Here is a 15055-nt window from a genome sequence, read left to right as displayed (position 1 = left end):
CCTGCCATCCTGCATCTCCCAGTGCAGCTGACCCGGAGCTCCGGCCCTGCCATGTCCGTGCAGGCAGGTTTGTCCGCACGCAGGAACTGGCTCCGACAATTAATTTATACGATTATAGGTGCCTGATTTTGTGTGTGTGTGTGTTTTGTCAAAATTTTTTTTATTCTTTTATTTTACATCTCTCCCCCTCTCCGACCCCTCCAGATCTCCCTTAGGCGCTCAGCCCCGCAGTTCCTCCCTCCAGCTCAACTTCCCCGCGCTCCCGGCGGGGGCCGGCGGCTCCGCCGGATCCCGGCGGTGCTGCCGCGGCGGCTCCATGCCGCGGCTTCGGGCCGCCCCGGCTCCTCCCCTCGCGGTGTGCGAGGCAGCCTGCCCGCCCGTCTGTGTGTGTGTGCGCCGGGCCGCCGCCGCCGCTGCGCTGCCTCTCCCAGCCGGGCACAGCCGCGCCGCGCTGCTGGCGGCGGCGGCGGAGCTCCGCCACCCCGGGCGGCTCCGCGCGGCCCCGCCGCGGCCGCCGCTGCCCATGCGGGCCGGGCAGCGATAGCCGCGCCGGCTCGGCTCGGCTCGGCTCGGCTCTGCGGGGCGGGGGCACCACTTCTCTGAGTCTCCCCACCACATCGTTATGGACCTATTCGACTTTTTCAGGGACTGGGACTTAGAGCAGCAGTGGTAGGTTTTTTTTCGGGTGGTGTTTTCTTTTTTTAGGGGGGGGTTTGCTTTCTCCTCCAACCTCCCCCCCCATACCCCGCCACCCCGCACCACCTCCCCTCCCCATCCCTCCACCCCTCTCCTTCTTCCAGCTGCCTCCTTGCTACCCTTCCCCGCTCTCTCCCCGGTGCCGGAGCCTTTGTTGCGGGGCGATGCCCGCGGGCAGCGGGGCCGGCCGGGGCAGCCGGGGCCGGCCGGCTCCAGGCGCGCTCCGCGGCCGGCGGGCAGCGCTCGGAGCGCGGCTCCGGGGGGCGAAGTTGGCCCGCAGAGGTGCCGGGTGCCGGCTGCGATCGGCGCTGGCAGCCCCCTCCCGAGCAGGGGCGGCGATGTTCCCCGGGATCGCGGCTCCGCTGATGTTGTGTTTACTGCTGTCACTGACAATGTTCCTTTCACGGGGAGAACCGCCGCTGTAGTTTCGCTGTGTGGCACAGTTCGGCCGTAGAGCCCTGATCGATGTGGGGGCTTCTGGTGCTGGTTTTGCTGGTTTCCTATTCCAGATGAAGTTAGTTTTGGAAGTGGGAAGATCAGTACCCGTGATATTATAACAGGTCTTTTTTTTCCCTGCCTCGTTTTTCTTTTATTTCTTTCCATTTATTTTAAGAGCGGAATTTTAGGTTTATATTGCTCTGTAAATAGGCGCACACCTTAAAAAGGTCGGTGCATCTGTTTAAGTGCATTGTAAACTTGTTATCAAAGTGAATGTTAAGGAATTTTTGATGGGTGACAAGTAGCTGGGAAAGTTAGAATTTGGGTAGGTATTTAGTCACTTTCCCGGCTGGTTAATGAGATTATGCTTATTCTTTGGCTGGTTTTATTGGTTCTTTCTTTACTTTTCAATTTAGCGAATATAATTCCTTAACTATGCATGGACAAATTCAGGGGTTGGGTGCTGCTTTGTTAAATGCTTTTAAGGCTGGAGTGCAGTTTGCCAAGGAAGAAAGAGACTAAAATACTGTATTTTGTGATCCTAATCTCTAAATGCCACGCAGATTATATGTGTGTATGTATGTGCATTTAGACCTCGTGTTTCGCAGAGGGTTTACTTCACTTTGTTGATAATATAAAGATATGTCTAGGAAAAAAGGTAATATCTCTTGTTAATAACTATCATTTTGCCAAACACGGTCTAACAGCTATACTTGCAAATCCATGGTAATCAGAACCAAATACCTGTCACGTTCCATTTTACAGCAATTGGGAGTAAATCCTCGCAACCATAAATTACACTGTATCAATATTAATCTGTAAGCAAGCGTTTTGGATCATGTGCATGTTTTATCAGCTCTGCATAATCCATTGTATTACATCTTTTTAATAATCACGCTGTTGTTATTGAAAAGTAATAATCACAATAAAATTAGTGCTCAATTAAATATTATGCTTCTACTACACTATCTTTACTCTGCTACACTAATTTATTTTGCAGACAACTGATAACCACTGTATTACCGCTCAAATAATATTTGCATACAATTTGCCTAATTTATAATGTGGGTAACATTAATTTAATAGGAGCTGTTACAACCCAATATGTGGGTGTAGTTCAAATACTAAGCATTTATAGGTATTGAGTTTTAGTGTTTGCTTAATAACTCACTTTCATTTGACTATGGTTTTATGTGGATTTAGAGATGTGCATCAGAAAGAAGGGAACTCTCGTGCCTCGATTTTTCCATAAAATATGAACATATTGCCCCTCATTCCAAAATTCTATTTGCTGATTTTTTTGTGTTGTGAAATGTATTGGTTTCAGTGTTTTTAGGGTTCATGAGCAGAGAACATTTTTACTTTGACTGTTTCGAACAGTTTGATATCTGCTCAAACTCTCTATGTGGCACAGGCGTTCACTGCAGAGATCAAGTTGCATTTAGCTCTTAATAATCCAATTAGCATATGTAAGTGCATGTATAACATGTGGGTACATAATCTACACGTCTGCACAAATGTGACATGTATTTTATTACACATGTAAATATTTTTGTCTCTGACAAGTGGTTGAGTAGCTTACGTAGAGTTAAATTTAGCTCCTCTGTCCACAGACACGTGTATGTATGTAATATGTTACACATACATCATCCTTACAGGAATATGCATGCACATCCATCAAGGTTTATTAATTTTTTCTGTGTATCCAGTATGGTGTGGTTGCTTTGTAATATTTGCAAATAAGTACATATGACATGAAGAGTGAATTTCTGCTTCTTATTTTGAAGCTGCCCTCCTCCTGCCTGCGAGCTGGCCTTTGTAAAACGTGTTTCACAAGCATTTATAAGGCAATTAGGGACCCTCTTCTGCATTCCTTGCAAACCCAAAACTTCTCCTAATCTGTGCTGCAATCACCAAGAAGGCAAGCTCAGGCCTACTCTGTGTGTGGGTGTTTGTATTATCTCTATGCAAAGTACAACAGAAACATCGTTAGCCTGAGAAATATATTAAAAAAATATATTTATAGCTTGGGCAGAATTTTTTTTTTTTAATCTGATGAAAAGATGTAAAGGTAAACTTTTTCTGCCTTGCCTTTATACCAGGAAATGCCTTGTGAAAGTTACTAATCGATGGGAAAATATAGTTAATTTTCCCCCACCTTTAGTGGAGGTTCATTTTTGTGTCACTCCTTGAAACATACTTTGTCAAGAGCTGTGATTGTTCCAGCGTGCAGTGCCAGTGCACATCTGCTGAAATTCTCACCTGAGCAGTGGGAGCTTTGTCTTGATGATCCAAACTGCAGAATCAGCCCTTTAATTTCCCATATTAGGAGGGATCACAATAATACAAAAATGAGGTTTATCATTGACACTTCATCAAGAATGTGATTGGGAAGGTAGCTGAGAGTTGGTGTGGTGGGTTCTGTTAACACTGATGTGTATCCTTGTGGATGTTTTGCCAGGCTTGAAAAAATTGAGAAATACCCAAAACAATTTAAATAAATGTAAACTCAGGATGAGATGAACGGGCCAAATCTGAAGTCCGCTATGATTCCAGGGTGAATAAGAAGTGTTCACCTGGGCTTGCATTTAATATGAGCCATTCTATGAGGGAGAAAGGAAGGGAGATGGATATAATGAAAAGCTTGAATGCCTGTGTGCACCAAGGGGACCACTTGCTGTTAAAAATCAAATTTTGTCTTTTAAATCACTTTCCATGCTTGTCTGTGGTAACCAAGTAAATGAAATCTTGCTGTGGCCTGGGACCATGTGGCTAGATCTGAACCTGCTTACGGAGTAAGGTGGTGTCATTAATCAGCAGCTGGGAAACAACAAAACCCAACAAAGACCCAACCACCCAGAATATATATTCCTCACAAACACAAAGGCAGAAAACCCCTCGGTTTATGTTATATTTATCCTCAAAGGTTTTAATATTTTTAAGTCTTCCAATCTTTAAAAAAATGGAAGTTGAGAAAATACTTAGCAGATGAAATGCATGTTGAGGTACGTAAATCAAAACGTGGCAATGTAAAATAAGATGAGATGAGCAGGTACCAGTGTCCTCTCAGCAGTGTGGCTGCAAGGAGGAAGACTTCCCCCTGCAGAGAATCAACCCCCTTGGTTTTTTTTCCATTTTATATTATGTATCACAAGTAGCCTAATTACAGCAAAACCAGCAAACTGCCAGTTATACAGGAAGAGGCTTAAACTCACTAAACTGTTATATAAATAGCAAGTTCAGAGGTCTGTTTGTGGCTGACAGAGCTGAGAACAGGCCATCTGTGGGCCAGGTTCCTCTCCTGTGTGAATGGAGGAGCTGCATGCCACAGCTCTTTCAGCTCAGTGCTCAACCTGGAGGGGGTGATCCTGCTCTCCAGACAAAGGGGAATTTTTCCTCCTTTTCCCCCTTTTCCCCCCTTTTCCCCCCTTTTTCCCCCTTTTCCCCCTTTTCCCCCTTTTTCCCCTTTTCCCCCTTTTCCCCCTTTTCCCCCCTTTTCCTCCCTTTTCCTCCCTTTTCCCCCCTTTTCCCCCCTTCTCCCCCCTTTTCCCCCCTTTTTCCCCCTTTTCCCCCCTTTTCCCCCTTTTCCCCCCTTTTCCCCCCTTTTTCCTCTTTTTCCCTCTTTCCTCTTTTTCCCTCTTTCCCCTTTTCCCCCCTTTTTCCCCTTTTCCCCCCTTTTTCCCCTTTTCCCCCTTTTCCCCCCTTTTCCCCCTTTTCCCCCCTTTTCCCCCTTTTCCCCCCTTTTTCCCCTTTTCCCCCCTTTTTCCCCTTTTCCCCCTTTTCCCCCTTTTCCCCCCTTTTTCCCCTTTTCCCCCCTTTTTCCCCTTTTCCCCCTTTTCCCCCTTTTTCCCCTTTTCCCCCTTTTCCCCCTTTTCCCCCTTTTCCCCCCTTTTCCCCCCTTTTTCCCCTTTTCCCCCCTTTTTCCCCTTTCCCCCCCTTTTTCCCCTTTTCCCCCTTTTCCCCCCTTTTTCCCCTTTTCCCCCTTTTCCCCCCTTTTCCCCCTTTTCCCCCACCCTCCTGCCCCCCTCTTTGCCTTGTCCCCCTGCAGAAGATCTTCTCAGTCACTGTTCTTTCACCAGGGTGTGTAATAACTCACTAAATGAAAAGTCCTCTGAACGTGGGAACTGTGTTGTGTTTCCGATGGGAATGTGTGAAATAGAGTAGATAAGCTCTTTGGGAGTCGGATTTAATTTTTATTCTTTATTTTAATTTTTATGGGGTGATGGTGAGAGCATTAGTGTAGGAAAAAGTCGCATTTTGAATGGATTTCTGTAAGATTTTTCTCCCTGTTGCTTTCTTCTCCCTAAGAAATATTGCAGTTGAATTGCAGTTACTTCTTGGATTCGTGTTACAGACATCCACGAGTAATTATGTGAGAATATTTCGTTTTCAATTGACTTTGGAAGTGTAAATGGATAGATTGTGTGGCTGCTGGTGGGTGTGTGAGGGGGATTAGATGCTGTCAAAACAAACAGCTGAAGAAGACCAAAAATAGTCCTGGGCCAAAACCTGTACTTGAAGTATATCCTGATTTAGTAATTCTTCCCTGGCTGATATTGAACTCCATGGAGTGTAAATCTTAAAAGAATTTGGCTGTTTGCAAACATTAAGCTCACATCTATCCTATGAGGCAAAATTACTATCAGTTTAACAGCATTTGAATTGTATTCCTAATGATTCATTCAAGAATTTAATGACTTTTAAAATACACAAATTGGGATGGAGAGTAGATGCTTCAGGTACTGTTCAGCTATTCTGAAGCCAGGCAGATCTTAAGAGCATTTAAGCAGTTTGTACACGAATGCCAATTATATTGTTTGGGGTTTTCTTTTTTAGTAAAAGATGGTTTTATGATGCAGGCCCTTCAGTAAAACAAAATTATTCCTTTTGTCTGACAAGAGTACTTCCGCAACCTGGATTTTTCTAAACAATTCAGAGTGGAAAATGTGACCTTCTGTAAAGTATTAATTTAAATATACTAGATGGTCTTTGAAAAAATGCTGGTCTTTTTATGATTCTTGGGACTGAGACAATACGCTCCAGCACTGTGGAAGGAGTGTTGTGATGCTTTTTGTGCTATGAGCCCCAGATTCTGTTTTTATCTAGGGAAAGAAAAATGCCCAACATGGTGAGATGGGATAAAATTTGTGCTAAACTTAGAAAAAGCACGTGGGCCTTAATTTAGCAGGGCCCATAGACAGGTATGTAGTTTTAAGCACTCAAGAGATTTTATTAAAACTCTGATTTCAAGTTAAGTTTCACCAAACTGGGTTCTTGATCATTCCCAAAATGCTCAATGTATTTACTAATGACTAAACCCCACTTTTTGATGTATTTGGTGATGAAAGCTGATGTTCTTCTTGACTGTACAGTACCCATCCATTTCCCTGAAATCTACAGCAGCTTTAAGAGTGATTTTACAAATAACTGGGCAAGCAGAAAGAATGCAAATATTAAATGTCATAAAAAAAAAAAACAACTAGAGGGATTGCAGAAAGCATTTTATACCTTAAACCCATGAAGCATTTAGTATAAGCATCTGAACAGTTAGACCCTATCTTGTATTTTCCCTATGCCTTTGAGGAAATGAAATTATTTTTGTGTCGAGGGCTTGAAGGATTTGGTTCCTGACTGTTTGTTAAATGTGTATATAGTCAATAAATGCCATAAAGAACCCGTGTCTTCCTCCAGCCCCAGCCTGAGCCAGTGACCAGTGATACCAGTGAAGGTGCTCCCAGTTGACTTGAGGGGGTTGTTGATTTGCCCATTTTGGCCAAAAGGCAGATTTCTTTAAATGTGGAGCATCTCTCTAATGACCAGCAGGGCACTGTGCGCATGCCTAATGCTATGCATGTGGAAAAAACCCCTCAGAGCCCAATTCTGAACCTGTCCAATTCAAATTTACTGCCTTTCTTTTATGGAAAGAAAAGAAAAATGGAGGGGAAAGCTTGAATCTTTTCTCTTGATTGCAGTTAACAGAATGGATTTTCTACAGCCATCAAACATCCATTAACACTGAAAACTGAAAATGTGCCACAATTCTGGGTTTTGCAATGTTGCAAATTCTTTCTTAAGCGTTGAGAAAGAAGATAGTAAATCAAGTAGGATGTCAAGTTAGTATAACCTTCCATAATATAACATGGTCAGGAAGTGACAACAGCGACTCTAAAAGACAGCTCTTTCATCCTTTTATTGTTACTGAATGTTCTGTGTTGATGCTTTGTAACCAAAATATTTGTTTAAATTGTTCTAATAGCTTTGGTCAGAGGTCAGAAGGTACATTACTCCTGACTAATGGAAAGCTGTAGAGATTTAAAAAATGAGCAGAAGGATGGCAGTGTGTGTGTGAGCAGCTTTTAAGCTCCATCTTGAATAACTTCTAATGAGACAGTTGTTTGACCAAAGGTTCTCATGAAGGGCTTATGGTGTTAAATCTTTATTTGTGAGGAAATTTTGGAGGATTGAGCTCAAGGGCTCATTTTCAAATGCACTGTACTGGAATCCAGTCTCAAAGAAACTTTATAAAAATCGTATATTGCCCCTGGATTTCAACAGGACTGCTATTGAGTGCAATCAGTTTGATGGGTTTACAAGGTTGGGCTCGTAGTGTTGAAAAAGTAATGTGGATTGAGAGAGCTGAGGTAAGGGAATAACCCAAGACTTCCTGCAGTTAACTTCCCAGCTGTTACAAACTGTTTTATCATGAAGAGACTATTTCTCAACTTGTACAACAGCAGAACAACATAAATTGTTATGACTTTTAAGCAAAGGTCCAGACAGTAGTTTCTTTAGTAAAACTGTATATCATGTTTTAATAATATTTTATGAACGTATTCAAATCAAGCCACTGAGAGAAGAAAACTCTCACTTGGAAAATTTTTTTCCTTGTGACCTCAGCTGTTGATCTGTGTCTTTTTACTGGAGATTGTTGAGTCCTTATTTCATGTGAGTGATGATGAGGATGGTGAGTTTTTAGGAGAGTTGGAGGTGACACCACAACTGGAATCTGATTTTCCTTGTGGGTGGAGCAGAGAATAGGGAATGCCATTTACTGTGTGTGGTGTGTAAGACTTGTTTTGTGAGGAGCTGTAGTCAGCAGTTCAGATCCCTGACTCACATGCTGCATGGTGCTACCACTTATAGTAAGACATAAACAGCCCACTCATAATTATATGTAGTTATAGGGGTGGGGTATTAACAACCAGCAAAGAAGAAAACAATATAGAGCACCAAGTTAAAAATCACTGAGTTGTTCCTTTGGCAAGTATTATAATAGCTATTTTTGTATGGTGTGGGTGTACATGGTGTTGTGGAATGAGTAAATTCTGTAGCTCTACATTGCCAGTGCCTGGGGCTCAAACCTGCAGAAGACTTGCTACTGAGACTAGTGCTTTTTCCATTTGGCACTTTATTTACACAGACTGTTGGCAGGATTCAATTGTAGCTCAAAAGTTTTCTTGGACATCCAAGTGTAGGCTCTTTTGATAGGGAATAGTATTAGTATTTGCATCCTGCAAAGGGATAGATACCTGAAAGTGTCACTGGGTAAAAGCAGAGCAGTCCTTGGTGGCTGATGATCTGTTCTGAGAAGGTGGCTTCCTTCTATTTATTTAAAATGGAATGCTTTTTATTTAAAATGTTTTTATGTCTGGGGTTAACAGTATGTTATGTAAGTCTGCGTGTTCTTTTTTTTTTTTTTTTTGTCCTTTATTACTGGTTTAGGTCAAGATTTCTCTCGTGAGGAAAAAGAGCATACAACTGTCAGTAGAGAAAGCAAATGCAAAGCTTTAAATATAAACTATCAATAAAGGTCTCCAGTTCCCATTTATTTCAGTCTCGTGTCATGAGGGAAACTGAGATCCTGCAGCAATGGGGGTTTAGGTGAGTCTGTTTCTGTGCTGCTCTCAGTAGCCACAGTTGTATTTGAGAATTCTGCCTTGGAACATTACGTGTCTGCTGGTTATGGACCTCTGTCTGCAGAGGTGCCAGAGTAAGAAGTTTTCAGAAGGTTTCACATGCTTCAGGTCCCTGTCCTGAACTCTCAGGTGAGACCCCCATAGCTCAGGGGGCAGCCAGTTCACATTAAAAAACTTTGGGCTCCTCCTTTCAACGTGGGGGTGATTTTTCTTCCAGTTTCTTTCCTGTAGAACAATGGAGTGACATTCTTCCTGGTGTTTCCTATGAAGAGTAATGATGAGGAATTATCTCCTCTGTCTACAAGTGTTTAAAAACTCATTAGTTAGGGTCCCTGAATGAGCTCCAATACAAGTCAGTGGGTGTGGTGAAGCCAATTGTAATGGGAAGTGGACTGAGCCCTGGGGCTGGTGGTCAGCAGGGAGGCAGAGCTGTAAAGAATACTCTGCATATGCTATAGTAAGCATTTTCATAGATCTCCTCTGTGGGAGAAGACAATGCCTTTGGAGCTCATATTTACTCAAAAAGGAGCCTTTTGATTTTCATGGCTTTCTGCTTGGTTGCACATTGGAAAGCCCATTTGTCTTCAGCAAGCCTTTGAAGAGGAGTAGGTGATGGAATTGAGGCATTGGCCAGTGACTGAGGGCTAGTGGTTGCTTGGAGAAGGAGTGAAGCTCCATTGCTTTTTTTTGGTAGTACTTGAAAGGGTTGCTGTCGTTTTTGAGTTTGTGAAACCAAGGTGAATATATATTTTTTGGAACAGAACATGGATTCTCTCACTGGTATTGTGGCTAGATTCTGCCTTTGGAAAGTCACTTGGTATCTGTCAAAGTGAGGCAATGGTATTTACTTCTGTAATGATTTGCCTTTTTTTTTTTTTTTTTTTTTTTTGTTCAGGTGCAAAGCACAGGGAGAAGGTAGCAAAGGTAACTACAGCTGTGTAGTTACCTTTATCTGGTCTTTCTGCTCACTTTTTCATCTTCCTGGGTGTCAGCTGGGAACTGCTTTTGACATTTTCTCTGCTCTGAACTTCACTTTAGCTGCATAGTCCTTCACTGGCTTGCTTGTACAGCTTTACCTGCAAGAAAAGAAATTGGTGTTGATTGTCTGTGGCACAGCTGGGGCACAGAGATCCTTGTGTTGGGTGCAACGTTTGTGCTGATGTTATCAGACACGTTCAGAAAAATGGGATGATATTTCTAGCCACAGGCCCTTCAACCAATACTGATTTATGTCTCTGCTTTACCTCCTTTTGTGAAGTGAGAAGGGTGACATCTCCAGTTTTTGCTGGTGGACTTTTAGAGGAACCATTGTCATCACCCCTCCTTACACAGTGGGGAGTGGGAAGAGAGAAGTCCTTGCAGAAGGACTCGTGGTTGGTCAGGAATGCAGCTGAGTTCCACTTCACTGCTTGCCAAGTCTGGTGGGTATATCTTCCTATTCCGTGGGGGTGTGATGAGGTTAAGTCCCTTAATGTTTATGAATGTTTACGGTGATAGAGGAAGACAGAAACCTAGGCAGATATATCAGCAGGGAGAAGGCAAGCCTGTAAAGAGGAATAGTGGGAGATGGGCAGAGAGCGTGTGCAAGAGAAGATAATCAAAGCAGAGAACCCTTCTTAAGGGCAGAATTTATTTACAGTGTGCACACTTCATATAATTTTCACGTGGAAAAACCCCTCAGAGCCCAATTCTGAACCCAATTCTAGTATAGCTGGACAGTGAAGGCCGTGGACCTTTTGAGGACAGAACCTTCTTGTTACTCCAGAAGACTTCTCATTTACCAGATCTTATAGCAAAGCTTTGTATATGCAGCTGTAGCTTAAGCAAACGTCATCTCTTGGATGGTTCACTGAATAGTACATGCACAGTTTTTCAGAGGCATTGTTGCTCTTTGAGCCAGCTGCCTTTGTTTCTAGCATATCGCTGCTGCTTTGTTGGTTTACCCTGGCCATGAGTTTTCTTCACATATGTTATTAGACTGAGCATATTTTCTATTTATACCACTTGGGGATGCAAATTACTGTGTGGCGTTCAGCAAGCACAAGGAAAAGGACATCCTTGTGATTGGACAAAAAAAGAATACAGGGCAGAATTTTATTCTGAGGTCCTTTCTTTCAAGGTTCAAGGGAAAACAGGCAGCAAACCCAATTAATGGTCTTTATTTTTATGTCCCTGAAAAGTAGGAGGTATTTTCATATACGTGTTTTAATAAACTATGTTGGTGGAATTTGGTTTTGAAATCAACAATGTGCCTTTGAAGAAGGGAATGCATGTTGATGAAATCCTGTGTATCATTTTTAGGCAATTAGGGAGATGATTAGTGTCGTACATATTTGGAAATATTGTCTTTGTGGCTTTGATAGTTGTCTGTGGACCAGTGAATTTGCACTAGAGGGCTGAGCTGGAGGCCACTGCAGCTGGTTGAAGTTTTCCATTGATTTAGTAAACTCTAAACCATATTTAGCCACAGCTTCCCTTTCTTTTTCGTTTCATTTTGGGAGCAGATGACCTTTACCTACTCTGTGGTAGAGCTCCAGAATTATTATGCAATCTGTTGCAATGTTTTTTGTTACTGCTCGGTCTTCCCTTCTCTCCTTAAAGAGCCCTTGACCAAACTGACTGTTTTTAGTGTGCCCATGGAGGGATCATGGATAAGGGAATGTAGTTAAAGAGAGTTTTGGTGTCTGTGCAGGGAAACACCTGTGCACTCATTCAGGATCATAAACTCCATCAGCAGGACACTGAGCACGTTTGCATCGTAGACCATGACTAGGTGTTATCCTCATCAGGGTAATAAATAAAACACTCCCCTGTCACCTCACTCTGCTGTTTCTTTCCCCATTACCCGAGACAAGCTGTTGTGTGAGAATTTTGCCTGGTTGTAGACTGCTCATGAATCTTGCAGTACATGACATGCAGACATCTAACAAACATGACTAGAAACTGCATAAAATACACAGACATAACACAGAAGTCATATGTTTGAAAACACATTAGAGCTCCACAAATAACCTGATATCTAGGAGGCTTTTTTCCTCCCCTGTATCTATAACCAAAAATATTCTGCTAGCTGCCTTTCAACCAGATCAGGGTTATTTTAGATTTTGTAATGATTCTCGCTTGTGTAAACTCACACAATCTGCTTGCAAATTCAACTTCAATGATAAAAGGTCTCATCAAAAAAACTGAGGCAGGCAAGAATGTTTGGTTAAGATTTAATATCTTTCTAACTAATTATAATGCAGTGTCAATATGTGCTCTGATATCTGTGGAAAGAAAAGGAACATAAAAGATACAGTTCCATTGTACTGGGTCTTTTGTAAACAATTAACGGTTAGGTTGATGTCTGAAGCAAGGGTGAGAGAATTGATAAACCTGTTCTAAAGGGCTTGAAAAGTTGAAGTGAATTCTAAATGTAGATTAGGAACAAATGATGACAGCCAAGCCAGCATTACCTCAGTTGATTAATTTATAAGGATACTGGTCAATGATTTTAACCAACAGCTATGCAGAGTAGAATCCTAATGGGATCTGTCTGTTAAGATTACATAAAGTAGAGCATTTGATTTATTTCATAGCTTTCCAACGCGCCACTTTAGCTTCATACAAATAATGCATTAGTCACACTGGATAAGATGGCGTATTGAATAAAGTTGTGATTTTGTCTGCTTCTTATAATCTGATTTTATAAAGGATTAAATCTGTTTTAGTAGTTTATTCATATCATAAAAGAGATTGTTGGTTGAATGAAATCTTTACATCTGCCACTTTCTATCTCATTAGAAAAGGCAGTAACATAAAGTTCCTCATTTCCTCCCAGTCTGTTTTATCCCCTGGTGTGTCTGAGTGTGTATATCTTCCCCGCATGTTTGTATATTATAATGTCAGTGTGTTCTCAGAGCCGTGGTGGGGAATGTGTCACAGCTTTGGAGGGATAATACCAGGGGCTATGAACGTTCTGGCCAAGAACATACCAGGAGTAAACGGGGATGTGGGCAAAGGTGACTGTCAAAAATCTGGAAGTGATGGCTCGTAGCAGCGTGGCCCTGTGTGTGTGTCAGAATTCAGTACACCCAGCCCTTCACCCCGTGTCAGTGGGCACCCAGTGAGTGCTTATCAATGAGCAGGTGTTGACTTAAGGCTGATTTAAGAGGATGTGAAGGCTGGGCATTCCTCTGGACTTAAATGGGAGTTGTCACTTGTGATCAGCTGTCACTCATCTGTCGCACTTCCACTGTGTGTCACACTTCCACTCTTCTAGTTCACATGCATGGTTGTTGATTTTGTTAAGTTAGTATTTAATGGAAAGTTACAAATCTAGGCATTTTTTAATCCACTGGTGCTGGAGGGTTGATTTATTGTTTGTGTATTTTATTCTTTTTGTTGAAGTGTGTGTCACTGACAGGATGCTGCTGTTACAACTAGCGGTTTTTTCCACGTAGACCTTCAAAAAGTAGTATCTGATCTTTTCATAGATGTTTTCTTATTTGTATGTAAGGATCTTGCCATTTTTATTTAATCCTATTAGGTGTTTCAGGCCAGACTTGGTCTTTGAACATGAGGTTGTGTTGCATTCTGATGTTGAACAGAAGGTACTACCCAGCTCTTTCAGTTGTCTTTTTAATCAAGGCAGCTTCTGAGGATCTCAGTTCCCCCTCCCGAGGACTTGCTGAGGACAAAACTTCTTCGTCCACATTTTCATTTGTCGATGCATATTTTAGTTTAACTGGCTCTGGCATTTAGATCTTGGCTGCTTTGCTCACATACTTTGATTTGGTGGGAGTGTTTTGGTATAAAACTTGTGGTCAGGCTCCTCTCTAGGTGAGGGATCCTCCTGCAAGCTGTGGCTGCAGACACAGCTGAGTTTACACAGAACTGTACCCATTTGTCTCCCAGGACTGAGCCTGTCTCTGACTCCAGCAAACTCCTTGAATTAGACTTTAGGACTCACATATTCATGCTTTGTTTTAGGAGAAGTGACCATAGGGCTTAGCTATGGTCACTTGTTGTCTCTGCAGCAGTGCTGTGCTCACTGCTGAGCCCTGCAGTCACAGCTGAGTCATTTTTGTCCTTAAATCATGATTGTTACTGAAACTGAGAAAAAAAACAACCTGTACTTCTCACGAAAGTGATTTTGGTTGTGCGCATTCCCGTGGTGCAGTGGGAATTAACTATTAAGGGCAGTGGTGTTTGCTGAGGTGGAGAATTTCTGGGGCCAGACCTGGGGACTGCACACAGGTTGGTTTGCCCAGGGCAAGATAAGGGACACTGCACCCAAATGGAAACTTCCTCAGCTAAATTCAAGTATCCTCTGCCTCAGGGTTACCTACACACAGCAGCTCTAGTACCTCTGACCTTTCTTGAAAGCTGCATGGTCATGAGAAGCAGACACAGCTCCAGCAGCACCGTGGGAAGTTGATTTTGCAGGGAGAATCCTCATATGTCAGAATCCTCATATATGTAGCAGCATAATTTTGGGGGTGAAAAGCGTGTGCTGGTTGTGTATTGTTCCAATTGTTGTTCAAGAATGGACCCGCAGTTTGGTTATACACTGAGCACTAATGTCACCTTCCAGCCTTCAGTTAAAAAATTACCCTGTGAGATGGTTACAGCAATAAGTTATAGCTTAAGTGTTTAAATATGAAAGAGCAGTGCCACACTGTTCATTTGCAGTGAGGAGCAGTGAATGTATCTTTGAATAAACAGAGAATGGCTTTTTATGAGAGATTTTTGTTGTATTTTATTTGGCAGCTGTCTTAATAGGAATTCTTCAATAGTATTTATTGTATTTTGTGCTGGTAGGGGTGAGAGCCAAAGCGGAATCTGAGCAGTTTTACTCGCTTTACTCATGAACAATAAGAAAATATTGCTGTATTAATTACTTTTGTGCTTTATTGGCAAAAATAAAGAGATCCTATAATATGAAATTGCTAATATGAGAAAGGCTTTGATTTTCTCATTAGCACAGGATATTTTGCATCTGTTCTGGTTCACAAGTGCATTGT

At 42.3% G+C, this 15055-nt stretch overlaps 1 protein-coding gene across 2 annotated transcripts in view; it reads left to right on the top strand.

Moving 5' to 3' along the window:
• Window positions 1–337: 337 nt before the first annotated feature.
• Window positions 338–15055, top strand: part of AFF2 (ALF transcription elongation factor 2) — a 307896-nt gene continuing 293178 nt past the window's right edge. For both annotated transcript variants that reach the window (XM_063416555.1, XM_063416554.1), the window contains exon 1: window positions 338–669. In XM_063416555.1, the coding sequence (XP_063272625.1) occupies window positions 623–669 (47 nt within the window). In that variant the 5' untranslated portion in view covers window positions 338–622. The remainder of the gene's footprint in view (window positions 670–15055) is intronic.

This window comes from Prinia subflava, chromosome 20 (genome assembly GCF_021018805.1).
Source record: "Prinia subflava isolate CZ2003 ecotype Zambia chromosome 20, Cam_Psub_1.2, whole genome shotgun sequence".
Taxonomy (NCBI): Eukaryota; Metazoa; Chordata; class Aves; order Passeriformes; family Cisticolidae; genus Prinia; species Prinia subflava.
This window is presented reverse-complemented; position numbering and strand designations above follow the sequence as displayed.